At 33.8% G+C, this 28000-nt stretch overlaps 1 protein-coding gene across 1 annotated transcript in view; it reads left to right on the forward strand.

Annotated features, from left to right (window-relative positions):
- The window catches only part of DNAH8 (dynein axonemal heavy chain 8), a 139106-nt gene that overhangs the window by 28776 nt on the left and 82330 nt on the right, over positions 1–28000 (forward strand). The window contains 21 exon segments of the mRNA XM_065682578.1: positions 992–1052; positions 2751–2940; positions 4949–5139; positions 6223–6349; positions 8429–8664; positions 10524–10628; positions 11624–11737; positions 12331–12393; positions 13775–13875; positions 14750–14887; positions 16535–16775; positions 17623–17822; positions 18174–18327; positions 18429–18592; positions 18736–18838; positions 19407–19511; positions 19790–19951; positions 21830–22054; positions 23141–23313; positions 25512–25690; positions 27612–27799. Coding sequence (XP_065538650.1) covers positions 992–1052; positions 2751–2940; positions 4949–5139; positions 6223–6349; positions 8429–8664; positions 10524–10628; positions 11624–11737; positions 12331–12393; positions 13775–13875; positions 14750–14887; positions 16535–16775; positions 17623–17822; positions 18174–18327; positions 18429–18592; positions 18736–18838; positions 19407–19511; positions 19790–19951; positions 21830–22054; positions 23141–23313; positions 25512–25690; positions 27612–27799 — 3220 coding nt within the window.

Raw genomic sequence — 28000 nt, forward strand, 5'->3', positions numbered from 1 at the left:
AGATTATTTCAGCAAGCATGGCTGTGAACTCAGAATTGTTTCCCATGGATTAAAGATCATCTATGCACTCTTTATCAATTCTATATGATAATGTCAGGATCCATACAGTTTTATAATTCTCCCATACTCAGTATAATTTTTATAGATTCTTCCCTGCTCAAACAGGCATACATTTCAGAGACAGAATTGCTTCAGTAAAATATATTTTATATTGGAAAGTCTACTTAGGATTCTATTACGAGAATTAATTTTAAGCAGGTGAACTTGATGGTGGTTTTTCATTAATGTATATTGAAGACAGTTCTTTTTCTGAGGACATCTTTCATAGAAAATGTATTGAAATCCCAATCTTATTTAAGTCAACAGGAATTTATATGGGTGTGTCCTTTACATTTGTCTATGGTATCATATTGTTGAATTCTCTCTTATTTGGTCACCATGTCATGTCATGGCATTTAGAAATTGTAATTTGCACTTTAGTTTCTAGGTTTGAGTGGGTTCAGGTCATGTTTTCATAATTTTTCACTAGCTTATCATGTTTGAAAGTGTTTTTTTTCTGTTCTGTTGAATGTTTATCTAAAATGTAACAAAGCAACTTTTACTCTAAAACCTTGTTATGTCCTAATCAAAGCACTGGTAGAGTTCCATCATTAAGTCATTAAGTTAAATTGAAGCATCAGAATCCAGAATCAGGAAATATTCTGGTTAAAAAAAATAATCTGAAAGCAATGGCCGGATCCAAGGTAACCTCTGTCTGAATGATGGAGCTCTGGGTATTATCATTACCCTTTAAACAAGAAGATTCCGTATGTTTTGTCAGGTAGTTCATAACTTAGTATGAAAATGTCATGAGGGTCTGCCCAGAAAAGATAGCTCAAAATTGTATTTCCAAGATAATTTGAGGGGATTTCATGGTGAAATATTTATGACGTTTCAAAATAATTTTCAGCAAAACTACATTTGGGAGAACAAAGCTTTCTGCCCATTTAAGCAAATCTCAAGAGGTGGCTTCTCTTCTAAAAGTTGAACTACACCTTGCAGTTCCCAATGTGGTAAGTTATGTGTCACATAGGTAAGGTAAAATACACTGTCTTATAGTTATCTATGTATTTGCCTAAGATCAGGATGTGGGCACACATATACTGAACTGACATCCATTCCAACGTAGAACACTTGCTCAGGCCTTTGAGTGTGCTGAGAGCACTGATGAAATGTGCTCACAGTCCGCATGTTCCTGATTTCTGTCTTAATGGTACAGGGTTTTTTTACAAAACCTGGCCTTTTATTCTTCTTGTGTGTTTCAGCAATTATATTGCAATCTGTCCACCAGTATTTTGCAGTATTATTACAATTCTCCTTCATGTGTAGCAACTGCATTTCTGGAATAAATTTTTCATGTTTGTTTTTATTTTAACTGTTTTGTTCCTTGCATGATTTAAATACTTAATTGAATTTTTAAAAAATAACATTATCTTTGCTCGGATTGGATTTGGTCATCTCAATAGGAAGTAAGATGACCAGAAGGAGAAAAACTGAACAAAAGTGAGAAGATTCAAACCCAAAAAGGCTGTGGATTTCTGTGTGCAGAGGCCAAAAAGACAGCTTGACTGCAAAGAACTAATGCATGCATTTATTTGTGTTTTGTAGAGTAAGATAACTCTGTGGCAGTGATATGTGTGGTATTTTATTTTATTCATGAGAAGGTAACATAATATCTAGTTGCCTTATAAAGAAGTTTTATATTCATGGATATGCAATGAAAGGAAGGATATGTTTTAAGGTGATATTCCTTTGCCATTGAACCAGTGTTTATGTTGGCATTCTCTTGTACATTCACACTTTGTGTACAATGTGGCATATAAGGTCTGTCAAAGTGTAGAATTTTTACCTTACTGATATTTATCTTAAGCATAAAGCCTCAAGTTCCACTCACTGCAAAGGGAAGTGCATCTATCTTTGTTAATCAGTTCTGGAAATGCTTGACTGATCCAGGGCAGTGATCAAGTAATGCTGGGTAAAATACCACTTCGCTAATGCTTAATAAGATGTTGCAGAATCCTTGCTTTTATGCATGTAACTGCTCAATCCATGAGATTTGCTGGCTGGTGTTGGGACCGATCCTGTTCAACATCTTTGTCAGTGACATGGATAGTGGGATTGAATGCACCCTCAGCAAGTTTGCCGATGACACCAAGCTGTATGGTTCAGTTGATACCCTGGAGGGAAGGAATGCCATCCAGAGGGACCTTTGACACCTTTGAGGGGTTCTATAGCTTTAGATCTTTAAAATAAGCTGACTATATGTGTTTTTATGACTATCTCTTTTACAGTTCTCTTTCTCAGAATTTAGTGGTTAAGAGCAACAGAGGGGAAGGTCTTGGCATCCTTTTCTAATGCTTCTAGAATGCAGGAAACAAGGCTTGTGACAAGCTATAGAAGATCATTATAAAAATGTTGTGGAAATTGTAAACATATTGTAAAAAAAAAAAAAACAAACAAAACCAACCAATAAATCCATCTACTTATAGACTTGCTTATTGTTTTAACCAAGTTATGACTGTGCAAATAGGTAACAGGTCACTAGAGTATGTACCAGTTATTTAGAGGCAATTCTGAGCCAAACTGTTACATTTCCCAGCTTGTCTCCTGGGGCAAGTTCCAGAATTCACTGTGAGTGGAGTAAAACTGGGAACTTAAAAAATGACAGTCAGTTGCATTTTTTTGAACAATGTTTCAAATCTTTTAAATAGATAATGGTCCCCAGTTTAGATGATATACAGCAAGCTGTCAATCGCATGATTCAGTTAATACTGGAAGTAAATCGTGGAGTTGCTCAGTGGGGACAGAAGCATTTGCAAAAATCTAGTTTAAAACCAGAAGCAAGCAAACGGCAATTATCCTCAGCAGGATTACCAGGACAAGTAAAAAAAAAAAGGGAAAGTAAGTGGTTTGGATTTGGTTTTCTTTTACTTATTTTAACTCTTGTCTTTAATTAAAATGACATGTATAAATATTTCTGAATAAGCGTACTTCAAAAAGGCCAACTGTGAATTAACTTGCATTAAATTGTTTGGTTTGTTTTGATTTATTTAGCTGTCATTTCCAGAAATACCTTTTCATGCTTATGTAAGTGAAACTCTGAGAAACAATAAGCGAAGCAATCTTAGAAATATTACTACATTGTGAATCTCCTATTTAATTTGAGGCCCAGTAAGCCTGTTAATTTTTTTTTACCTGCTTACTGTGGAATGTAACCATAATGATCATAAACAATGATTGTAGATAAGCTTACACTGGAATATTGAGAATAGAACAAGAGGCAGTTTAATAATTAGGTTCCAGTAAAGATTTTAATTGCTGGCTGTATTCTTAGAATGGATCATAAGACACTTCAAGTCTTTGTTCATGTGAATATTCAGTCTGTAGATAGACCAGCATCCACTTTATTAAGATATTTTTTGCCATTATATTATTTCTAAATGTCCCTCCGTGTGCTTTGCAAGCATCTACAAAAGCCCAAACATATTTTTACCATCAGATTCTTTTATCTGCTTGGCTGAGCCATTGATCTGCAATACCGTTGTATCTTCGTTGTGATTCGTTTGGCTAGTCTTTAACATCTTGGGCAGTTTTTGTTTCCATAGTCCAGAGCTGGGACTTTGTTCTACAGATGTGCTTTGAATGATTTTTAAGGTCTTTTAATGGGCTTCAAGCAGGGTGGTAGGAAACTGTCCTCATCAGTCATAGCCTTTTCCTCTGCTGTATTAAAATATAACATCAACAAGTAACCATTTTCATCACCTTTTAACTACTCATCAGCTGCACCTGGAGGTGTATATTAGTGTTTGCTCAATGATATCTATGGCAGTACATTGGAAGGGTGGATCAATCTGGGAGTTTGTTTCCAGTGACCAGATCCCTGAAAAAGTCTTCAGAGTAAAAGAGAACTTGGAGTTGCATTAAATCCCCCATTAAACAATGTAGGTTGTGGGAAGAGTGGATTTTATTTCTCCATTCTCTTAAATCTGCTTCAGAATGCTCAGACATCATTATGGCAGAAAGGACTTACTAGATCTTGGGGTTATCAATGTCTATATTGACCCTGATTGTCTCAGCAATTTATCAAAGATGGAGGGACATGATTAAGTGCATTTTATTTTCCTTCTATCTGAGCTTAATTCTAGTTCTTAATGGAGACAGGCCTTGTCTTTCAACATCAACAGTGTAACCGGAGCAGCAGCTACCAGTGTCAAAACTGCCTTTGAAAGCATTTGTGGAGGCAAGAGGTTTATGAGATGTAGGAAAATCTCTAGATTGTCCTTTTCTATCTCCCTGCCTTCACCCCCCTCCATTTTTTTTTTCTTCATTCAGTTCTACACTCTTTCAGACAAGACTCAAAATACTTTGAAATTAGCAGTTTGCAAGACAAGAGTAGCTTCAACATATGACAAACATTGTTTCTGCACTTACTTACATATGATTTGGAAAATCTTAGCATCTTTTTTAAAACCACTAAATAGAATGACAAGGAGTTAGGCATTTGAAGCATGCTAAAGAAACTTACACAGTTTTGAGGGGGTTATACAATTAAAACTCTCTGTATTAAAGTTTAAAGAACATAAAATAATACAGAATGTTGATGAAGCTTTGTTGTGCTCTGGTTACAATTAAATTACAGTGGAGAAAATGAAATTTGTAAATTAAGAAGACTTCTTTTCTTTCCATTTGGAAACATTCACTCTGGATGGAATTTTCTCCAGCTGTATAGAGCCTGCATGAGCTAGCATTTAGTATTGTCATATTAAGCAGTCATACAGACATTTGAAGAAGAATATTCAGCCTTACTGAAGAGTATCATTACTTAACCTGGCATGCATAGGTTTAGAAGAGAATTCTATTAAAACTTGTTATGGTTCATTCATTGACATATAATTTTACTTTACAGAAGGAGCTGAAGGTGTGCTTGCCAGAAAGCTAAGAAGTTTTTACTCAGGTGTTGCAGAACATGAAGATATTTCTAAATTAGTTATGCTTCTCTCTTCTTCTGTGAATTCTCTAAGAGAAGTAGCTAGTGAAGTTCTGAAGGACTTTCAGAAATATAAGGTGCTATGGACAGAAGATAGAGATGAGAAAGTTCAGGTGAGTTTAAAGATGATCACCTACAGGACTGTTCTTCATTGATACTATTTTTTGAAATCAGAAAAAAATGAGGGAAAACAATCAAGGAAAAAGATGTAGAAAGCACATTAACAGCTGAAATTCTTATTTTGTTTTTCAGTAGTGGTAATGTATTTCCTAAGCAGAAGGAATGTATCTATTTAACCTGGCATTAATTGAGCTTTCTATGCTTCTATTTTCTATTTAATAGATTGCATTATATACACACAGATCTGTTAATGTTGCATCACCTTATTTACTACAGGAGTACTGGTGTCTTTCGACTGTTGCAATGCAAGTTGTGCAGTTTATGTGGGCTAGGAAAACCCACTATAGGCAGAACTGAGAATTTACTGTTAGTCTAATTAAAATTTGAAATCTAATCAAATAAATATTATTTGTTTGATCTAGTTACTACTGAAGAAAACAATACTGCTACATAGAAAGCTTCAATAATAATGCAGTTCGGTTTTTTACACACATGCTATAGTTTCTACATTCTTTCTTTACCACTATGCTAACCTTTCCACTGCCTGCCTGGGTCCTCTCCTACAAAAGAACAGAAGTGGGAAACAGCTTTCATTATTCATTACTTGTCCATGCCACACAGACATATTGAGTACAGCTCTTGCGTAACATTTCTGAGCTGCAGCTTTTCAGAATCACAAAACTTTTCTAGACTTGAGTTCTGTTCATGGAAGGAAAATGTTTTTTATTGTGATTGTTTCCCATATGATTGGACTAACAGGGTAATCTTTCTGTAAGTGTGGGCATGTATTTTTTGGTCTCTGTTTCATCATCTGTTTTCACAAAACTGTTAGGCTTTTTACATGTCTTGGGTATCTGTTTTTCTGCTAAATTTGACTGGAACTTCCCAACAAACTTGAGAGTAACTAACACAGAAATTAATAAACATGACTGCCTCGTCACATACATTTTACTCTGTTAGCAAGGTTACAGAAGGCTAAAAACAGTTGTATAAATTTTCAATAGTTCCTGAATAACTGTTGATAATGAAAAATATGAAAAAGGATGTTTACTGATTGACATTTAAACTACACACAGCAATTTTTTGCTAGCTGTCCATCTCTGACTGAAATTAAAGAAGAAATACTTCGTTATGCAAAGCTGGAAGAAGAGATGAAAAATTTAAACACTACTATTCCTCTTGGTCCAATTGAATTGCATACAGGTATGAAATTTTCTTATTTGTGCATATACAGTAAGATAATGAATATAATAGTCACGTTATTTGGTTTATTCTTGGAAATAAATGCTTACAACATGAATAGAGATTACTGAAGAGACCTCCCTGACTGATCAGCCAGGGCTCACTCAGACCCATCTAAGAAATCTGTTTCAAGACAGAAAAAAACCCCTTCCTTCTAAGAAATCTGTCTTAAAAAAAATCTTCCATTCCCCTTCCTTTCTCCTCTTTGGAGTAGCGAAATTAAATTCTGTCATGGCTGTGAAGTTTTCATGGAGGCTTGATCATCCCTGGCACTCATCTCTGGCACCAAGTCAGCCAGTGATTATGAAGTGCATTGGAACCATAAATCACTTTCTTTGGTACTGGCAGAAGATTAGCACATTGCTGCATCAGCTTTTTTTTCAGTATCAGTTTTTGGCTTAGCAGGAGATATGGCTACTTAGCCATTCCCATGTTTAGCACTCATAGCTCTCAAAATATCGTGTGTTTTCCTGTCCACCTCTAGTGTCTTTAAAGATAGAGAAGCTGGCACTAAGACCTGGAGTTGGAATGCATTCCCTGAGTTCTATACTGCATCATGCTTCAGTAACCTGGCCTTCTGTGGTCCTGACAACCTGGTACTCACTGATCAGGTTGCTCTGAAGAACGCTCAGATGCGACTGTTATTAATGACAAATGCATTATCTCTAGGCAACTGCTTGTTGAAGAATTAAGCTGTTTGTTCTATGGCAGCGAAGCTAACATGTCTTCTCAGGACTAGTGTCACTGTTTTATGTTGTTGTTTGTTTGTTTCTTTTACTTTGTGGCCAATATTATCGTGGTTGCTATCTAGGCACAAGTATTAACTGTATCCCTTTCTAAATATTAAAATATTAGTAAGGCCATGTTTCTAATGAGCAACACCCATCTTCTGAGAGATTAAATTGGTTAGATTGAGAAATCATCTCTGTACAATTTGTCTTCATGTACATCAGAGAAGACAGAAGCTGCACCATTTGATGACTAGAGTTCATTGCAGAATCTTGGTGGCATGTTATCGCTAGGTTTCTTACAGTGAATAACCAAAAACATCAGACTGCTAATTGTGTATCCTCTTTCCTTGATGCAACTTCTTCTTAATGAAACCACTCTGGAACCAAGTATTTCACTCTGGACAACTCTTGCTGTCTATTATTATGTGACCAAGAGTGATAAGAATTCGTATAACCAAAAGAATATGGAGTTTGTTGGTGTTCACACTACTCCCTCATCTGTCACCACTGTATCAGAGGGAGCCAAGTCCTTTAAATCCAAGATCAAGGATATTAAATGTTTTTGTGATCTGTGGAAGCAGGTATTTTTCTTGGACTCAATTTAGTTTTGGGAATTGATTTATTATCATTTACATATTCTAGCTTCTGGACAGTGTACAGTAGTTTTCTTGAATTACCTCTGACTTTCAGGAATCATATTTTAATGATAACATTATTAAAAAAGAAACTATATCTGCTGTAAACCAGGTTATATGCTGCTAGTATCTTCTGGTTTCTTTCACCAGAGTACAAAATACTGCCTATTAAAAACCTTAATTTATTCCGATAAGAAGTTAGAATGCAAATGATTGGCTTTTCTATCTCGTCGCTCTTAGTTTGTGTTTATATATTAATTGTAAATGATATAGTAAGACACCTTACAGTTTTACTTATGAAGTATTCAAAATCCCAATATTGAAATCCCAAGATGCTATTTTAGGTGTAAACCATTTACACAACACTGATCTTACATATACATGTTAACATTTGGTTAATATCTGAAAATCAACATTAATAAGTAAACATTTCCTTCCTCTTTTATCTTCTTTATATACTTTATTAGGTAAGCTTACCAATATGTTTTACAAATACCATAATATACAGTGCAAGAACAGAAATATTTTTAAGTATAGTTTAAATTGTTTCAAAATGCAGTAGTTGGATTGCCTGTCTGCTTTTCCTGATTACTGTTAAAGAACTGTAAGTGATGATGTGGGTTTTATTTTTACAGGGGAAAAAAAAATATTTATTTATGTATTTTTTAAATCAGGACCACTGCAAACAGCTTTAGCAATTGAAGCCAAAACCTGGACGATGCTCCTATGTCATTATTTAAATGAGAAATATAAAAAGAAAATGACAGACATTACGTCGTTCATAACTGAATATTTGAAGAAAATGTCTCGACCTCTGCGTGACTTAGATGATATCAGATTTGCAATGGAAGCTTTATCTGTCATACGTGATAAAGAAATAGAAATAGATATGACTCTGGGACCTATTGAAGTAAGATGACTTTATCTTGATTAATAATGGTATATAATAGGAGTCTTAAAAATCCTGAGAACCCAAACAATGAGTTTACTGTCCTAAAGGACATACAGTGAAGATGGGAAATGAAGTAATATTTTTGTTGTTATTTTTTTTATGAATTACTAATTAGTATTACTTAGCTAGATACTGTATAAATGCAGAACAAAAAGATATTATCAAATTATAATATAAATACAATGTAAGAGACAATGTGCGGAAATAAGCAGATGAGAGCACAAGATAAGAGAGCAATAGTCTCCCTCTTGCTGCTTGCTTGGCCATTAGACTTAATCCTTTTAATTTTTCTGTATCTATCGACAAACATCTTGATCATGTGACCTCTTTAAATATAACCAAAAAATATTAAAGGAGCCACATATCATTGTACGCTGTCAGTAACTTGCAGCATTCTTTTAGTTTTTCCTATAAGAAAGAAGCTAAAAGAAGCTCATTATTCTGTTATATACTTGGTATTTATTATTACACTTTGAAATTGTCAGCTTAATAGAACACATTTGTGTTAAATTGTAATCCACCTTTTGGAGGAGGAGTTGTATTGCTGTAGATTAACATTTTCTTTCTTGTAGACTGTTAGATCATAGTAGAAAGACCTTTCAGAGGATTGTTGTCATGACAGACATACTTATGTTAAATAAAATAAGCAAGAGGAACTGAGTTCAGCACTGTCTATTTGCTAGCTTTTACATGTGTAGGAAATTATGCAAAATTTATAAATAAATAAAAGATATAAAAATATTAAGTATTAACATTGGTTGTTTATTTACAACTGCTCCTGGCACCTTGATACCAATATTGGGTTAAAGGTTCTTTCCCAAACCACTCGCATTCTATATAACTTGCAAGCATTTACTCCCTTTCTATATTAAGATAATGAATTCCATTACTATCAGTAGGGCTAGTGATGTTACCAAGTAAGTCTTAGGTATTTTTTAATGAGATTTCCTTACATCATGAAAGAATATAGGTCTGATAAAATAAAGACTTATCTATGAGTATAGAACAATGGCAACTGATTGGTAACTTCAGTGTTGCTTTTTTGTTCTTGGCAGATTTAGTTAGAACTTTGTTGATGGGGTCATTAGTCTTTATATTTCTTACTAGAACATGACTGAAGGAAAGAGAACTTGATGCAAGGAAAAGTATGACACAAGGGAGATTGAACATAGTCCATGTTGATTAATCAAGGGAGAATCATGCCTGATCAACTTGACTAGGCAATCTCCAAAGGCCCATTTCAACTTCAGTGGTTCAGGGAAACTATAAAATATTAAAATTATTTTATTTTTAAATAATGCCATGAGTGTAGGAGGAGAATAATGAGCAGAAGACAGGCAAACATATTGTTAATGAGAACAAGTGTTAAAAAAGGTTCATTCTGTAACAGATACATAGGCAGGCATTTAATAGTTTGGCAAACAGTAATAAATATTTTATAGGTGATATGGCAAAACATTTAAAATACATAGGTTAGTGAGCATAATTATTAGAGTTAGGAAAAAATAATCAACTTGTACATTCAGGTTGAATAAAAATACCATTCAGATAATAAAATTGTATGTATTTCTAATATTAAATTTATGGTGTTTGTATATAGTTTTCTAGTATTTCAACCAAGACATCTTTGAAGAAATATTTTTGCTGTTGTTCCCTAGTTCTTTAGTCATCATCCCTACTTAAAAAGAAACAAATAAATATTTTATGCCTAAATTACAGCACCAGACTTTCTTTTAAATGTTTCTTACAAACTTGTTCTATGTTCCTGCAAATGAATTTAAAATGCATTCCTAAGGCTTTTTACATTTTTTCTCTAGGAAGCCTATGCCATTTTAAATACATGTGAAATTAAGGTTACAAAAGAAGAATCGGAAGGAGTTGACTCACTCAGATATTCTTTTAAGAAACTACAGAAAAAAGCTGTAAGTGTATAAACTGTTATTTTCCATTTGTCTTCACGTGCTTCTTTCAGAGTATAAATGACATTGTGGGACCAATTGTCACTTCACTCTGTCTTCTCACTTGGCCTCAGTTGCATACTAGTGTCTATGCCTTTTATTAGTATGTTAATTTTCTAATTTTACTTTTATATCTTTAATACTTAGCTAGATAGAATACTTAGTTTTCAGATACATGCTTATAACCTGCAAGAAAATGAGAAGTGTACTATGTCTCTCTGCTCTTCCTGCTCTCCTTTATTTCCAGGTTTTGTGTCATTCTTATCTGATTAGGAAGATTACTACCTTTGGATTACCTGGGGTTTAAGAAGTGCATACCCTGCTACTGCCCCTACCCTGAAGTGGTGTTTGCACATTTGCCTTTATTGTTTAAAACAGCCTTATATCCCACAAAAGCTCAACATTTATTGAGTATTGAGAAACTTAGATGGAAATATGTATATTCTTTATTGGAGCAATTAAGTTAGAACCTGTCTCACAGATTAATCACTCTGAAAAGGACTCAAGAGCATATTTTACATTGCATTTCACACAGTTCTTAGTTAATCTCAAACTTTTGAACAAAGAATGAGACAGTTTTTAAAGAGAAATCCGAGCCATCTGTGAGGAAGAGGATGCTAACACTTTGGCTTTTAAGAGTTTTTTTTGTGGGAGGGAATGAAGATAATAGCATCTTTTTCCCCTTTTCTGTGTCCTTTTCTTCCTTTGCCCACTTATAATGAAACATGTTCATGTAAAGGTGGTGAGGAGATTTAGTTATGGTCTTTGTTCGTTTGTTTTTTCTCCACTTTTCATGTGAAAAATCAAACGGAATGCCATAAATGGAAAAATACCTACTTAGCTTTGATTTCTGTTCAGTATTTTCATACATGTATTTTTTATTTTGGTTTCTATGTAATTCAGATATCTGTTCCTGATTTCAAAAGAAATAATTTTGATTTTAATCTTTTGCATGTCAGACCAGAGTTCAAGACGAGTTGGTTCAAGTTCAGCCCAAATTTAAGACTAATTTGCTAGAATCAGTCACAGTTTTTCGGGAGGATTTGTCAAACTTTGAAATATCATACGAAACAGTAAGTGAATTTAGTAGTTACATATAACACTTGACTTAGTTTTCCAATAGTTTTGGTTTGCAGCTGTTGGTTGCTGGTATTTTATACTGCTCAGCTACTGGATGTTCGATGCCATGGTTGCTAAGCAGTCAGCATTGTAGGTTAAACTTTTCAGTATGAAGAAAGAGCAATGCACACAACTCTGTAGGGGAAGAAAAGAATCCCTGTGGTACAACTTGCCAAGAAAAATTAACTTACAAATTAACTAACTTAGAAATTAACTTATGAATTGTAGCACACGTGGCATCTTTGCTCACACATCAACATTAGAAAAGATGGTCTTGGGCCACTCAGTGTTTTATTTTCAGAAGAACAAAATATGAAAAAATTAAAGTCTAGTTCTATTGAGTTTAATTAAGCTAAAGAATTTTAAATTTCATTAAAGTTATATTTTCTTAGATTTACCATTGTAGGTATTGCATTGCCAAGAAACATAACTTTATTGGATTTTGACTATCAAAAAAATGTGCATTTTGTGATGACCTGTAAATATATAATGTCCTTCAGTCACTTTGAGAATTGATACTCAGTTTTGTTAACTGCTTGTTTAAAAGGAAGGACCTATGGTTCCAAATATTCCACCTCAGGAAGCCAGTAATAGACTACAGATCTTTCAGGTAAGAAAATAAACTATTAAGTTTCCAAATAATTAAAATTAGATCTGCTGTTGCTTATCCCAGCTGAACCCAGGGCAGACGCATTTACAATTTTTCGTAAATGTGTTTTGGCGGTTATTCTCTGTATTATGTTAGCTGTACTTCAGTTTCTATCAGGCAGTATTTTCCTTAATGTGGAAGGATTGATTGATTGATTGATTGATTGATTGATTTATGTGTAACCTTGCTTCACTTTGTGTTTTGTGAGCGAAAATTATTGGCTTAATAATGAGTAATAAAAGCAGTAGAAGAGGGAGGAGCCAAGTATGACAACTCGATAAAGACTGAAAAGAAACTAATTTACGTCAGTCACATAACCTAATCTTTTAATGTTTTAAAGGTCATCTTTTCCATTAGATAACTGTCTTTCAACTTGATATTTGTTATGAACCATAGTTCATGGGTCCAAAACCAGTTGTTAATCTACTTTTAATCCTACCTTATTTTTCTGCAAGCTATAGGAACTTGAAGATTTTTTTTAACAGGACTTCTGTCAATCTCTTACATATTGTGTAGACTTGTAAAAAGTAAATTCAGAATTTCTGAACAGCAGGTTTCTGAAAGTAAATTACAGAAGGTCCTTACACCTTCTAATGCATCTAATATGTACTGAAAGTTAGAATCATAGAATCATAGAATAGAATAGTTAGGGTTGGAAAAGACCTCAAGATCATCTAGTTCCAACCCCCCTGCCATGGGCAGGGACACCTCACACTAAGCCATCTCACCCAAGGCTTCATCCAACCTGGCCTTGAGAACTGCCAGAGATGTAGCATTCACAACCTTCCTGGGCAACCTATTCCAGTGCCTCACCACCCTAACAGGAAAGTTGAGTGATTTTGGTTGAATTTGCAGTGTTTTGTCAAAAGAATACTTTCTACTTACGGGTACTAACTGGCAAAATCATTCAATTTTTCTATGATGATCATATCCTTTGGACAGTAGTTAAACTTTGAAAATAACTTTATTTTTTGGCCCTCTTCAATGCTTTTTTTTCAGGCTGTATATTTTGCCATCTGGTAACTTTTTTTTTTTTCCCTTGATGATGTGGAATTCATTTCACATCCTATTTTTATAAAATGCTTCTTCAAATTATTTGCTTCTTATATAAACTTTCACTATTTGAATTCAGTATATGGGTTTGAGTATTGCGTTACATGAGAACTGTTCAAAATTTTAGGTCTAAAATGTTTTCTATTACATTCACTTCTAATGGAATTATTTTAGGACTAATTTAGAACAGTTAAATGATGTATTATTAGACAAGATTAAATTAAAGCATCTTACAAAACATCTTACAAACATTTTCTCATTTTGTCTGTGTTAAATCTAATTTTATCAGGCTAACTTTGATGACCTGTGGAGAAAGTTTATCACGTACTCATCTGGTGAACAGTTGTTTGGATTGCCTGTCACAGAGTATCCAGTTTTGCATAAAGTGAGGTAAATGTGGAAATAAATACAGTTGTCTTAGGTGTTTATTAAGTATTTTAGAAAGGCTTAGGGTACACCAAAGAGGGAAATATAACAATATGGAATGTTTCCATTGCCTTAAATTAAATTAAGAAAATAAAAAAATATTTTAGATGTCTAATTAATTTGCCAGTATAAAGTAATTTTGTTTATTATGGTAACAGAACCATCAGGAATGTTTTACTACATGTAAATATTATACAAAGGAGCATAATACTATGTCTTAGAAATGTATAAATATATATAAGTAGATGAGTATAGTATTCAGTATTAAGTTATGATACAAAGAACAAACAAGGAAAAGGCAAGAACAAGTCAAAGTATCACTTTATGAAAGACTAATTTTTTTGAAAAGCTGTACAAATGACAATCAGATTCTAAAGCCATTTAATTGTTTGATGGTGATTCACAGCAGATGGGGATATAACCTTTTTTGGATGTTTTTAGATCAGCATTTTAATTTAGATTCAGAGAGCAGTGCCTCCAAATACTCCCCACTTGCCATGCTGTGCTTTGCACTGCAGAGCCAGTTCAGAATGCATAAACTAAGTTCTTTTTGCATGAATGGAAGTTCTATAGAACTAGACTAAAGCAAAACTTCTCCCTGGTATATTTAGCATGGTATTAGGTTTTAGGTATTTAGGTATTAGGTCCTTAGCACAACTAGTTGCTCTTTTTTTGTGGATTTTATAGATAAAGTGTTCTTGTCTACATTAAGAAAAATAATCTAATTGATCTACCTCTATTTTTTGTAGTACTCTTGCATATACCTTTTATTTGACTGTTGTGAGATATCTGAATTACTGACTGACATTATTGGAATGGTTTGGGTTTTCTTTTCCAGGAAGGAGTTAGGCTTGCTTCAGAAATTGTATGGGTTATATGATACTGTAATAAATAGTATCAAAGGTTATCATGAGATACTTTGGACAGATATAGATATTGAAAAAATAAACGCTGAACTTCTAGATTTTCAAAACAGGTATGTTCATAATATTAATTATAACTGATGTTAGATACATTAAAATTTAGGTGACTTCAGTAAAGATGTTAGATCTATTTAAAATGCAAAACATGAATAACATTTATCATAATGTAATAAGATTCTTCAAGGTAGAGTGGAATCAGCCTTTTACCTGTAGTTCTGATAACTGAAGGGCATATGATCAGTTGAAGAGTCAGTTGTCTGTCGTCTTGGCTAAATCAGCCAAGGGGTTAGGAGACCTGAAAGTTTATTTGTAAGTGGTGTGTTCTTCAGCTAGGAGGATTAACCTATTAATCTTTAAGTCCTGAATGCAAGAACAGAATTTCTGAGTTTCTTAGACTATTTTATCCTTTAAAAAAACTTTTCTGCCATTTCCAATATATAACAATGCTGAGTGTCTTAGATAATATGGATTTGTAAAAGAGTTGAATATTGCAGTAATGCTGACACCCTACTGGCAGCATCTTTGTGTAAAATTGTATCTCCTGGTTCACTAGATTCAGTAGCAGGGCTCCCAGCTCTGGAGCCTACAGCATGTCATTCAAAATCTTCCTCTTTGCTATGTGTGATTCCTGTGTCACAAATCATTGAACCTGACATTAGCTTTCTACTAATGAATGAAAAGAATGGGAGCAAACAGAAAAAAAGGCCTATGAGTTTTATAAAAGTCAAAACTTCACAGTAGTCCGCAATCAGACACAAAGTACTTTCCCCTCTCAGGGAAAGCAAGACAAGTATTAAGCATTCTGTTTGACAGCGACCAGGGAGCTAATCAACATGAATCTGTTGGCAGCCACACAGCACCAACATAGTCTGAACCAGACACAGACTGCTGTATTGTACCTGATATGAAGAAAATATGAAGCTATATCAGTGGGAGGTAGAGACTAAGTGACAAAGGATGCAAACCCAAGGGAAATATGAGCCAGGCTTTATTACTTTTCCTCCAAAGAATATACTTAGTAATTTAAATTAATTATATATGTATAAGTATGTATAAATTACATAAAGGACATTCTTGTGATGGGTCAGCTGCTTCAAAATTGATTTTAGTGCGTAGGCTCTCTAAAAGTGTGGTCAAAGAGGCGATTATTCATCTAAGTGTTTTGCTGGGGTTTTTGCACATTAGAACCATATAATGTTCATTTTCTTAGAGAACAGTTTCAGGACCACTAACAAAAGCAGACGAGAAAGTGGTCATGTCTTTCTTATTATTACATATATCTCCAAAGTGATATGTTAATATATGCCATGTGTATTACTGGAATTGTAAATTGAAGTAAATATTAGATTTGCACAAGGTTTGCATATGTGGAATTTAACTGATTTTGCTTTGGTTTTTGTTTGCCTATAAAGAATTTGTGATGAAAAGCAGCAGGTAAGCTATGTTTTAATGCAAACTGTTATTTGGAAAGAACTTATCAGTGGCTGAAATTGTTAAATATTATGTTTTGTTAGTAGGGCATTTGTATTATTTTTTCAAAAAAAAGGTAGGGTAATTGGCACAAGTTGGAATTTTACATAGAAACTGTTGACATCAATACAAACTACTTCATATCTCCTTGACTTTTTTTTAAATGTTTAAGCAATTCTGATTTTTATAAAAGAGGCATTTACTCCTGTATCGATTAAACTCAACTGCAGGTGTCATAGACTGCCAAAAGGACTGAAACACTGGCAAGCATTTTTAGATCTCAAGGAAAAAATTGATAGTTTTAACGAGTCTTGTCCTTTGTTGGAAATGATGACCAACAAAGCAATGAAGCAAAGACACTGGGATCGTATTGCTGAAACAACAGGACATCAGTTTGATGTAGAATCTGATACCTTTTGCCTTCGAAACATCATGGAAGCACCAATTCTTAAAAATAAAGATGATATTGAGGTAGGAACATACATTGTTAGCTCCTTGTTCATTTTATATTGTCAGTAAAAATAACATGAATACTTATAAAATTATCACTGTTTTTAAAAATATATTTTACTTTGTTAAAGTCCTTGACACGCAATCAGGCCACAGTAGTTTAAAATAATTTGTAATTTATGTAGAAGCTCTTATCCATATGAACGACAGAGGTAGCAACTGGAATCTTTGGACAGTTATTTCTACAGGTTCTTTTCACATTCTTCCTGGCCCTATTTTCTATGAGAATTTTCACCCTTTTTAAAGGGGGGTGGGGGGAACAACCAAACCAAAACCCAAAAACATCAAACAAAACTTCCAATGATCCTGGTCATCTATTTTTTTAACTGTGGTTGCTTTAACAATTTATAAATAAATCATAAATTTTAGAGGAAGGTTTCATGCTTATTACTATATGATTACTTTTCCATATCTTTATTTACTTTTCCAACCCAAACTATTCTTGGATTCTGTGATTTTATAAATTGAAATGTGATAAAACTGAGAGGTCATCTGGTGATGAGTCTACATGACTAGTCTAAACCTTGTAGAAATGATGATTCAGAAATCTCGTTACACAGATATAACAAAATAAAAAGCCGAAGAAATGCTATGTCCACACATTTCCAAGTGTGCTTTTTTCAGTTACCCAAAAAATGTAATTTAGTAACAAAATTAGTAGTGTGTGTCTGTAATTGTGTAACACATTTCTGTACTATTTAATAAAATTAGTATATTGTTTTAGATATTCTATTACTAGTTGTGTAATAATAGGAAATATGTCATTTCTGAAGATTGGAGGTTGTAAAAAATGGTTTTCTCTTTACAGGATATATGCATATCTGCTACAAAGGAAAAGGATATAGAAGCAAAACTATCTCAAGTAGCTGAGATTTGGGAAAGCCAAGTTCTGAGCTTTTCACAATTCAAGGGGAGAGGAGAGTTAATGTTAAGGGGAACTGAATCATCAGAAATTGTAACATTGATGGAGGATAGTTTAATGATTCTTGGCTCCTTACTGACCAATAGGTACTTTTAAATTTATTGTATATGGTATTTTCAGAAATACACTGGTGTAGCAACAGTACTATTATCAGGTTAAATTAGCAGTAATGTTTTGAATAAAATGTTATTTTTTAATGAAAAGACTGTTGCATCTAATGAAAAACTTACTCAAGTGGAGGACTTCCAAGTGCTGGTAGCAAATTATTGTCTCCATATGCTTTAATGTAATCAAGCTGGTAGAAGCTTGCCATGAGATTTTTCTTGCTCTAAGTGAAACAAGTGTTGTTTGGGTTTGGTGTATTCACCATTGTAAGTATTTATTTTATAATAGCTTTATTTAGAATTAAATAGTTTATGCTTTTCTTCCTGCTTTAGATACAATGCTCCTTTTAGAAAGGACATTCAGAGCTGGGTTTATAAACTAAGCAGCTCTACAGACATAATTGAAGAATGGCTGGTTGTGCAGAACCTCTGGGTTTATCTTGAAGCTGTTTTTATAGGAGGAGATATTGCAAAACAGTTACCCCAGGTAAACTTTACAATGTTTGCCTATTACTGTGTATTAAAAGCTATCTGTGTAATAATTTCCAACAGGTTATGTTGTGAAACTCATTTTTTTGCTATGTATAGGAAGCAAAGCGTTTTCAGAGTATTGACAAATCATGGATAAGAATAATGCAACGAGCTCATGAAATCCCAAGTGTAGTAGAATGCTGTGTTGGAGATGAGACTATGAAGCAGCTTCTGCCTTATTTACATGAACAGTTGGAAGTATGTCAGAAATCACTTACAGGGTATGAATTGCTTAATTTTTAATGCATTATTATATTGGAAATAGTTTATATGAAATATTAATTGTATTTCAATCTTTAACCCTTATGTAGAAAAAAATTGAAGACCTGAAGTATTCTAATAAAAATCTTGTTCTATTTTAAAGATATTTAGAGAAGAAAAGACTACTGTTTCCTAGATTCTTTTTTGTTTCTGATCCTGTACTTCTTGAAATTCTTGGACAAGCAAGTGATTCTCATACAATTCAGGTATGACCTTAGTGATCTCTTCTGCTTATAACAAAAAAAAAAAAAAAAAAAAAGTAAAACCATTTAATAAATTAAAATGTTACCCCATTTTCTTTGTATAAACTTTGCTTGAGAAAAGTTTTCACTGCTTCCTCATTAGGCTTTAACAAAATGTAAAATCGATATTTGTAATTTAAAAAAATCTTCAGAATTCAGAACACTTAGAATATGGTTCCATCAGGTGCTTTTCTGTTGATTCCTTTCATAACTAAATAAGAGAAGGTGCCCTATGAACCTTTTCTGCTTTGCATATTGGAAAATTTGTCTAGCTAGTCTGGATTGTAACTGAGGGTTGATTGAGACAAAATAGTTGGTCTTTGTTTTGCTAGATCACCTCTGGAAATTGTAAAAAACTGCAATGAAGATAAAATCCTATACAGCCATTACTGCAATTGTTACGAATAGATGGCCTGAAATCCATCTGTAGATTCAGATGAATCTTTGCAGGATAACCCTGTCTGCGATTATTTTTTTTTTGTTTGCTAATTTTATGTATTTACATTGAATGACTTCTGAATTATCCTTACAGCCACATCTTCATTCCATATCTGACAATATAAATGAAGTAGAATTTCACAAAAAAGATTATGATCGTGTGCTGGCAGTCATATCAAGAGAAGGAGAAAAAATTCTGGTAATTCTTTTTTCCAGAAATGTTGTTAATAGATAAATAATTCTATTATTCAACATAGAAGCATATATTAAGTTCAATTATTCTTAATTTGCAAATCAGCATTTTAAGGATTAGTGTAACAAAAGTGTAATAGTTCTTCATTAAATAAATTTCTAGTATCTTTATGAAATCTATAATTGTCTTCAATAGATATTTAGTGACTATTTGGTAACTAACATTCTTTGTTAGTTTGGTACCTATGTTCTAGTTTGTACTTTTTACTTCTATTAACTTTTCAGCTGGACACTCCAGTGATTGCAAAAGGACCCGTAGAACTTTGGTTGCAGGATTTATTGCGTGTGCAGCAGATGTCATTGCATGGCATAATTAGGACGGCATTTTACCAAATTAGTGACCCAGGATATCACTTGCTGAATTTTATTAATCAATTCCCAGCACAGGTGAGATTACAGGATGTATATTTGTATGCAGTCTGGGTTTGTGTGTGTTGGGAGGTGGGATGTACAGAGCATATTGGATTGTCTATGTAAGGAAGTTTTCATAACGGAAACAGTGTTAAGCATCTACTCAGTAGAAGGCCAATACTTAATTACTTTAGTATTGGTACCCTATATATAGCATAGTATTTTTCTTGTAATCTACTTTAAAATTACTTTTTCCTTCTCATGAATAATATAAAGTAGAGCTTATATTTTCTGTTCTATTACGGATATTGAACCCCTTTCAAATGCAAATAAAATTTCATGTGCAGACTGATTTAGTTCTCATAACTTCAGACTGCAAAACCTATGATTATGATTGTTTCTCATCATGTACAAGGTTTACCTTGTAGTTCATATATTTGTCACTATAAAAATGCAGTCTTGTAGAAGCCTGTCTTGAAGGATTCTAGTTTGCCTAGAAACTCCTCCATCTTCTTGATAATTCATAAATTTCATCAACAAGTAATGAATTATTCCCCATCCTGTACAAATTCTGACTGTAATTTGCTTATAAATATAGTAGTGGGTGTAAATTTTTTTAACAGAAATTCTGCAAATATTAAAACTGGCCAATACATTGCCAATTAAAAAAACCCCAACCAAACAGTACACTTAAATATTTAGTAGAATTATCTTAAATTCTAAATTATAAAAACATAATTTATATGTATTTATGACATAATTATGTATAATCTCAGCAGTATTTATAGAAAGTCTACTACTTTTCTTTAAACAGTAAAGGACTGTCTTGTTAGCATGTTAGCCATTTTGAAGTGGCTTTATTACCACCTGCAAAGATTCCTTTGCCATGTCTTGCTAATCCAGGTGTTTTTATTTTCAAAGAATTGTTTGAGTTAGAAGGGAGGGGGTTTGGGGAAAAAAGAAGAAAATGGACTTTGGCCAAGAAATTTAGAGTACACAGAAAGAAGAGCTACGTTATAAAACAGAAAAGAAATTGGGCTAAATACTGACAAATATTGTAAATGTTTTCTTTCATTCAAATGGTATTTTCCTGTCTCAGAAGCTTCTGTTGCAGGTAGCATAAACAGACATATCCAAAGATTAAATTTTTTTCCTCTTACTAGTCAGTTATTCTAAAATAAATTTGATTTAGAATCTACTGACTACAAGTTTGGGGAGATAGAAAAATAGAGTGAGTCAAATTTTTAGGTCTTAGTGCTTTGTCAATGCAGAAGTATGGGGGAAAAAAGGTATTGATACAGTTCTCATTGATCCTGTTTTTTCATGAGTATTGTAAATCGAAATCAATCTGAGACTGTAGTTTACATGCAACATCCTTTAACTCTAGATTTATTTGGAGGTCAAATAACTTAAGTTGAATGTGCTCTAGACTGCTCTGTAGTCATGACATGTTAGAAAGATAGCAAGCCATCCCATATTCAGTAGAAATGGATGGCATATCTTTTTAAAATGTTCTTTAATTAGCTGTAAGTTGGCAATGGGAAATTTTCAGGACTTCTTCCTACAATTTAGCACCTGTTTGTGATGCTGCAGTACACTGAGGGATTTTAAGTGAAACTGGGAATCATCCTTAATTTGTGTGTATCTCAGTATATGACAAATTTTCTTAAGAGTTTTGTAATGTTATCTCCGGAGTTTCCAGTATCACAGCAGAGCCAATTAACTCAGACACAGTATTCTGGTGAAATAGCATCATGCTGGATGTAGCGATAATTTAGGACTCTCTACACCATTATTTATTATTATTTATATAACTTACTGTTACACAGAAGTCTTCTCTAATAAAGCTATTGTTCAACAAGTGATTCCTGTGGGCTTTGTTTTGTTTTGTTTTTCCACATATTAAATTTGTAGGTTGGGTTACTGGGAATTCAAATGTTGTGGACAAATGATTCAGAAGAAGCTCTACAGAATGCTAAAGAGGACAGAAAAATCATGCAAATAACCAACATGAGATTTCTAGAGATTCTAAATATGTTGATTAGCCAGACAACCCTTGATCTTTCCAAGTATGACAGAGTGAAATATGAAACGCTTGTTACCATTCATGTGCATCAGCGTGATATTTTTGATGATTTGGTAAGGTATAGATTTTGATTTCTGTTGTAATAATTTCTCTTAGATAGGGTAACTTCAGTTACACATACACACGTGTTTGTAAGACAGAGATGTCAATAATCTCATCACAGTAAAAATAGTACATTTTTACTTAAACTAGAATAAGATCCATCGATTCTGCAATCTAAATATTTGCTCCAAATTTTTGCACTTTTTTTAGAAGATTTCAATTTTCCACTTCTTCCTACACAATTGTTTTGATAGATGAAAGAAGAAAAACTTTTTAGTATGCCCTTTCTTTGAAAAACTGTAATATTGCTTTGACTTGCAGAACTAAAAGTCTGCTGAGGATTTTGTAGCTTTATCGTCATAGATAATTTCCTAATGACTTGTTACATCTCAGTAGATGGCACTAGGCTGTACTTTACCTATTCTAAAGTTACAGCAATGATAGCAGCATTGATCCATATCTCCTAGTTTATTCTTTCTGTCTCTCCTGCTTCTTCAGAGAGCAAGATATTGTGATTCCTCTTCTGGTTCCTGATGAGAATATGTAGAAGACAGACAAGCAAAATACCCTACTGAAATCAGCAGATAATGCCAAGCCCGTACTTGAACTTTTTAGACTGTGCTAAATTGTTTATGTTCCTTTATTCTTTGAGGAATTCCTTCCCTCAACACTACCTTTCTCATATTTTTACTGCTGATGACACAAGATGATTAGATCCTACACCATTTGCTTTCCATGCCTCAGTCAGTTCCTTCCTTCATCATGCCCTCTATTCCAATGTGTTTGGTGGAGTTAGCAATGTGCTGTTTGTTAATTTAACTTGGAGGGTGAGCTGCACTACCAAAGCAATGTAAGATTTGTTTGATTAACAAAAACAGATATTATGATGATCAGGTTAAGTGATCAGGATGCTTTTTGATACCAGTTTACTGTATATCTGAAAATATTATGAGATGCTAATATGTATTTCAGTTTCCTTATGTTGGAACTTTAACCTGAGTGATGTTATTCTTTATTCATTATTTTCATGTGGTTATCTAAGACAATAAACATGGATGCTCAGTTCTAACATAAACATTTATTTACTTTCTTTTAAGGTAAAAATGCACATCACATCACCAACTGATTTTGAATGGTTAAAGCAGTCTAGATTCTACTTTAAAGAGGATTTTGATCACGTCATAGTATCCATTACAGATGTTGATTTTGTTTACCAAAATGAATTTCTGGGTTGCACTGATCGTCTGGTTATAACACCTCTTACAGACAGGTTAGAAAAACAATTATAAAAGATGAATAGTTTTAAAATATGTAGTGCACATTTAACATATATCTTCAATCACACAGATGCATTCTGAATTATGTCCTGCGTGGGCTAGGTCGTTCATGAAAATCTCATATGTTTGCTTAATCATTCTCTTTTAGAAAAGGTAAAATAGACTGTCACTAATTTATGCACTTAGTCATTCCGAGAAAAGTTTTATGACTGCCCAGTCTTAAAAAAAGTTATAGTAACAGAAATGAACAATTTTAAAATTATTTAGTAATATATAGTTTTCAGTATTTCTATACTGAATAAAAGATTAGGTCGAATATTCTGCAATAAAGGATTCTGTAAATATGACAATGTTTTTGAAAGTCTAAGATAGCTAGTCAGTGTCTGCTGTCTTAATAATACTTGGAAAAAGTTTCAGTTTGTCCATATGAATTTTGATGTTGATAAAGTCCCGGATGTATGTCCCCACCTGCCATTCTTCTGCAGTCAAGCAAGGAAACAACCATTAATTTTGTTTAAAATATAGCTTAACAGTAAGAATAATTTTTCATTTTTCCTCTTGGGAATTTCTTGGCTCCTTTCTAGTCAAAATGCTTCCTCCATTTATTCCTTTCTTGAGGTGTCACTTTTGACCAAATGAGAAAATAGAAGGTCAAAAGATAATTCACTTGAAAAAAGATCCCCTCAAGAACCAGAGATCATTCACTTTGCTACCTATATGGAATATGTATGTATACAGATTTTTGAACACCTTTATTTCTCCAGAAGAGGTAGGACTGCTATTGGGGCATTATGGAGAGTTCAGTACATTTCTGCAGTGAGCTGTACTGCCATCAACTATTTTTTTGCTGCAAAATGTTAAATTCCACCCCAAAATTTGCCTTAACCCAAAATGAACTGTAGAATTGAAAAATTTATGTCACTTTAAAATTTCTTATCGGTTAGAAAACATCAATGTCCCTGCATTGCAAGTTTGGCATAATGTAATGATTCAAGCGATGAGAAAATGAACATGAGCCGGCAGTGTGCGCTCGCAGCCCAGAAAGCCAACCTATCCTGGGCTGCATCAAAAGGAGCATGACCAGCAGGTCGAAGGAGGTGATCCTGCCCCTCTACTCTGCTTTCGTGAGACCTCACCTGGAGTATTGTGTGCAGTTCTGGTGTCCTCAACATAAAAAGGACATGGAACTGCTGGAACAAGTCCAGAGGAGGGCCACGAGGATGATCAGGGGACTGGAGCACCTCCCGTATGAAGACAGGCTGAGGAAGTTGGGGCTGTTCATCCTGGAGAAGAGAAGGCTGCGTGGAGACCTCATAGCAGCCTTCCAGTACCTGAAGCGGGCCTATAGGGATGCTGGGGAGGGACTATTCATTAGGGACTGTAGTGACAGGACAAGGGGTAACGGGTTAAAACTTAAACAGGGGAAGTTTAGATTGGATATAAGGAGGAAATTCTTTCCTGTTAGGGAGACACTGGAATCAGTTGCCCAGGAAGGTTGTGAGTGCTCCATCCCTGGCAATGTTCAAGGCCAGGTTGGATGAAGCCTTGGGTGACATGGCTTAGTGTGAGGTGTCCCTGCCCATGGCAGGGGGGTTGGAACTAGATGATCTTGAGGTCCTTTCCAACCCTAACTATTCTATGATTCTATGATTCTATTCTAAGCTAAACCGAATGAACTAGTTATTAAACTCTGTTCAGTTATACATTTAAACCCAGAAATACTTCAGTTAGAAATGCATTCAGTGTACATTGAGTGATTTGAGAGTGAAGATACTCTATCATTTGTATAGAAACTTTGTCATTTAATTCCTTTAGCACTACTTTACCGTATCTTACTATGAATGAAAACCATAGCTAAGACCACATAACCAAAATGTCTATGCATTTTAAGACTTAAAACAAAAAACCCATCAAAATACTTTTTCTCTCAGATTTGTAAAAATCTTTTACTTGTAATTGCAAAGGGGCCATATATTCTTTTGCTTTTAGAAGTAATATTTAAATGCTGTATTTTGTGACCTTTGCTACTCTTAACTTCCCACACTCATGGAAATCAATGGAACTGCTTTATGAAGAAGTAATGTTTCAACCTAAGAGCTGTAGAATCTATTGATAACTCATTTTTATGTCATATATACACACATTTATCTTTCATATGATTTAATAAATTAATATGAATTAACATTTACAGGTGCTATATAACGTTAGCACAGGCTTTGGGAATGAACATGGGAGGAGCTCCAGCAGGTCCAGCTGGAACTGGTAAAACAGAAACAACAAAAGACATGGGAAAAGCTCTGGGAAAATACGTAGTAGTCTTTAACTGCTCTGATCAAATGGACTTCAGAGGTTTGGGTAGGATTTTCAAAGGTAAGACTTCTTCACATAGGATAGAAGAGACCTCCACAGGTGATTTAGCAGATACAGTTAGGGCAGGTTGCTCAGGACCTTATATATGTTGGGTTTTGAGAACCTCTAGGAATGAATGTTCCAGAACATCTTTTGACTACCCTCATGGTAACATATTTTATACTTCCATTGACTTGGAATACCCTACATTGAAATGTGTGTCCATTGTCTTCTTCTAGTGTATCTCTGAGAAGATCCTGGCTCCAGTTTCTCAGTGCCTCCTATTAGATAGTTATGAACAACATTTGGCTTTCCCCTTAGCTTTCTCTTCTGGCTCAACAAATTGTGTTATTTCAGCCCCTTCATGTCCTTCAGCCACTGACTATAATGGCAGCCATCTACTAGACTCATGCAAGTATATTGGTGTCTGTCTTCTCTTGGTAAGCCCCACACTGAATACAGTACTCCAACTGCTATCTCAAAAGTGCAGAGAAGAGGCAAAAAATGGTTTTCCTCAACCTGCTGGCTACACGCTTGTCCAAAATGCATCGGGCTTCCTTTGCTAGAAGACAAAAATTCTGATTCATACTCAATTAGTTGTCAAGCAGGACACAAGGTCATTTTCTGCAAAACTGCTATGTAGCTAGTCAGCACTGAACCTGTACTGTTGCATGGAGTTATTCTGTTCCAGATAAGGGACTTGAGCTTCATGATGTATTTGTCAGCTGATTTTGCAGATTTATGGTATTGTATGTACTAAGAAGCAAAGGATGAAGCTATTAATTTTTTTTTTAGCAAGCAAATAAAAGTGCCTAAAGGTATGGGGTTATGAACATATTGTCTGTTTGAAAGTCAAGCTGTTAAAATAGTAAAAATCTTTTGAGTACATGACAGAATCCCTTTAAAGTGATGTAGCATTAACTGTGTAACAAAAACATATTCTGAATGGTTTGGATAAATTTTTCATTTTTTAATAGCTGTCTTTCAGTTATGTGACAGAAAACTACTGTCTACTGGCACTTTAATATAATTGGGAGAAAAAGCGCTGCAACAACTTTTCTCATAAAATGTTGCTAAAGGAGCAACAATACTCTTGGCTACTACTAAATACATGTTACTTTTCCAAACTGAAATCAGGCAACTATGAAATAAATTTTTTATAAAAATGTCATTGTTACTAATATAGTGCTTCTAGATATCTCTTTTGATTCCATTTTCTTTCGTCTTCCCCTCTTTCCTTCGTAGACAAGTTCACACGGAGCATTATTCACACTTTGCATGTTGTAGATATGCTGTACCATACATGAAAGCTTGTAGTTTAGTGTGGACTTACAATGATAGTGCTTATGCATAGAGATATGTGCTCTAGAATTAGTATTTTATGCCTTGTGAGATTAAGAGTTTTATTGAAACCCCTAGTTAGTGCAAAAATAATTTCAGTTTTGTATTTGACCTTTATGACTTGTAATAGGCTAGTAAAAAGTAATTTAAAAGCATTTTGAAAACTGGAATACCCAAATGGAAATAAAATAAGTGGATTTTGTTGCTGTTGTAACATCTAGGGCTAGTCTTTTGTAGGTCTAAGTCACTTATTTTTAAATTTTTTTTAGATTAACAATACAGCTTTTTGCAAATAATTAAATTGCTGCTTTACACTAAAGTCTGCATTCATAGAAAGATCTGGGCAAAAGATATACCAAAAGCTCTAAGTTATCAAAACATTATTTTCCAATTTTGACTCACTTTTAAGTATTCTGTATAAATCAACTGTTAATTCAGATTGATATGGAAATAGTCATGTGAATGAAGAAATATAGGCCTTGGTCACTGGGCAATAAATAAAACTAATGTTGCTTGATTATTTGAAGAAAAAGTAATCTAATTCAGGTATCTCAACTATGCATGAAGAATAATATAATAATTTTTTCTGTGCCTGTTTTAGGTCTTGCACAGTCTGGATCTTGGGGATGTTTTGATGAATTTAACCGAATTGAGTTGCCTGTCCTGTCAGTAGCAGCACAGCAAATCTTTATTATTTTAACAGCAAGAAAATTAAAAAAAAAGCAGTTCATTTTTTCTGATGGAGACTGTGTGGATTTAAATCCAGAATTTGGAATTTTCCTAACAATGGTAATAATTCCAGAGAAGTGACAAATTATACTAAATACAAGTTAATTAGATGGCAAGGTGAAAATAACTGGTTTTATTAATTAAGTGATGCTGTTGCAATAGAATTATACTAAACTAACGGGACATAAATAATCTGATTATTCATGAGCTGCATGTCTTCATTTTTACTTTAAGATTACTGGAAAAGTTCATAATTATGTC

The sequence above is a fragment of the Lathamus discolor genome, chromosome 5 (genome assembly GCF_037157495.1).
Source record: "Lathamus discolor isolate bLatDis1 chromosome 5, bLatDis1.hap1, whole genome shotgun sequence".
Lineage (NCBI taxonomy): Eukaryota > Metazoa > Chordata > Aves > Psittaciformes > Psittacidae > Lathamus > Lathamus discolor.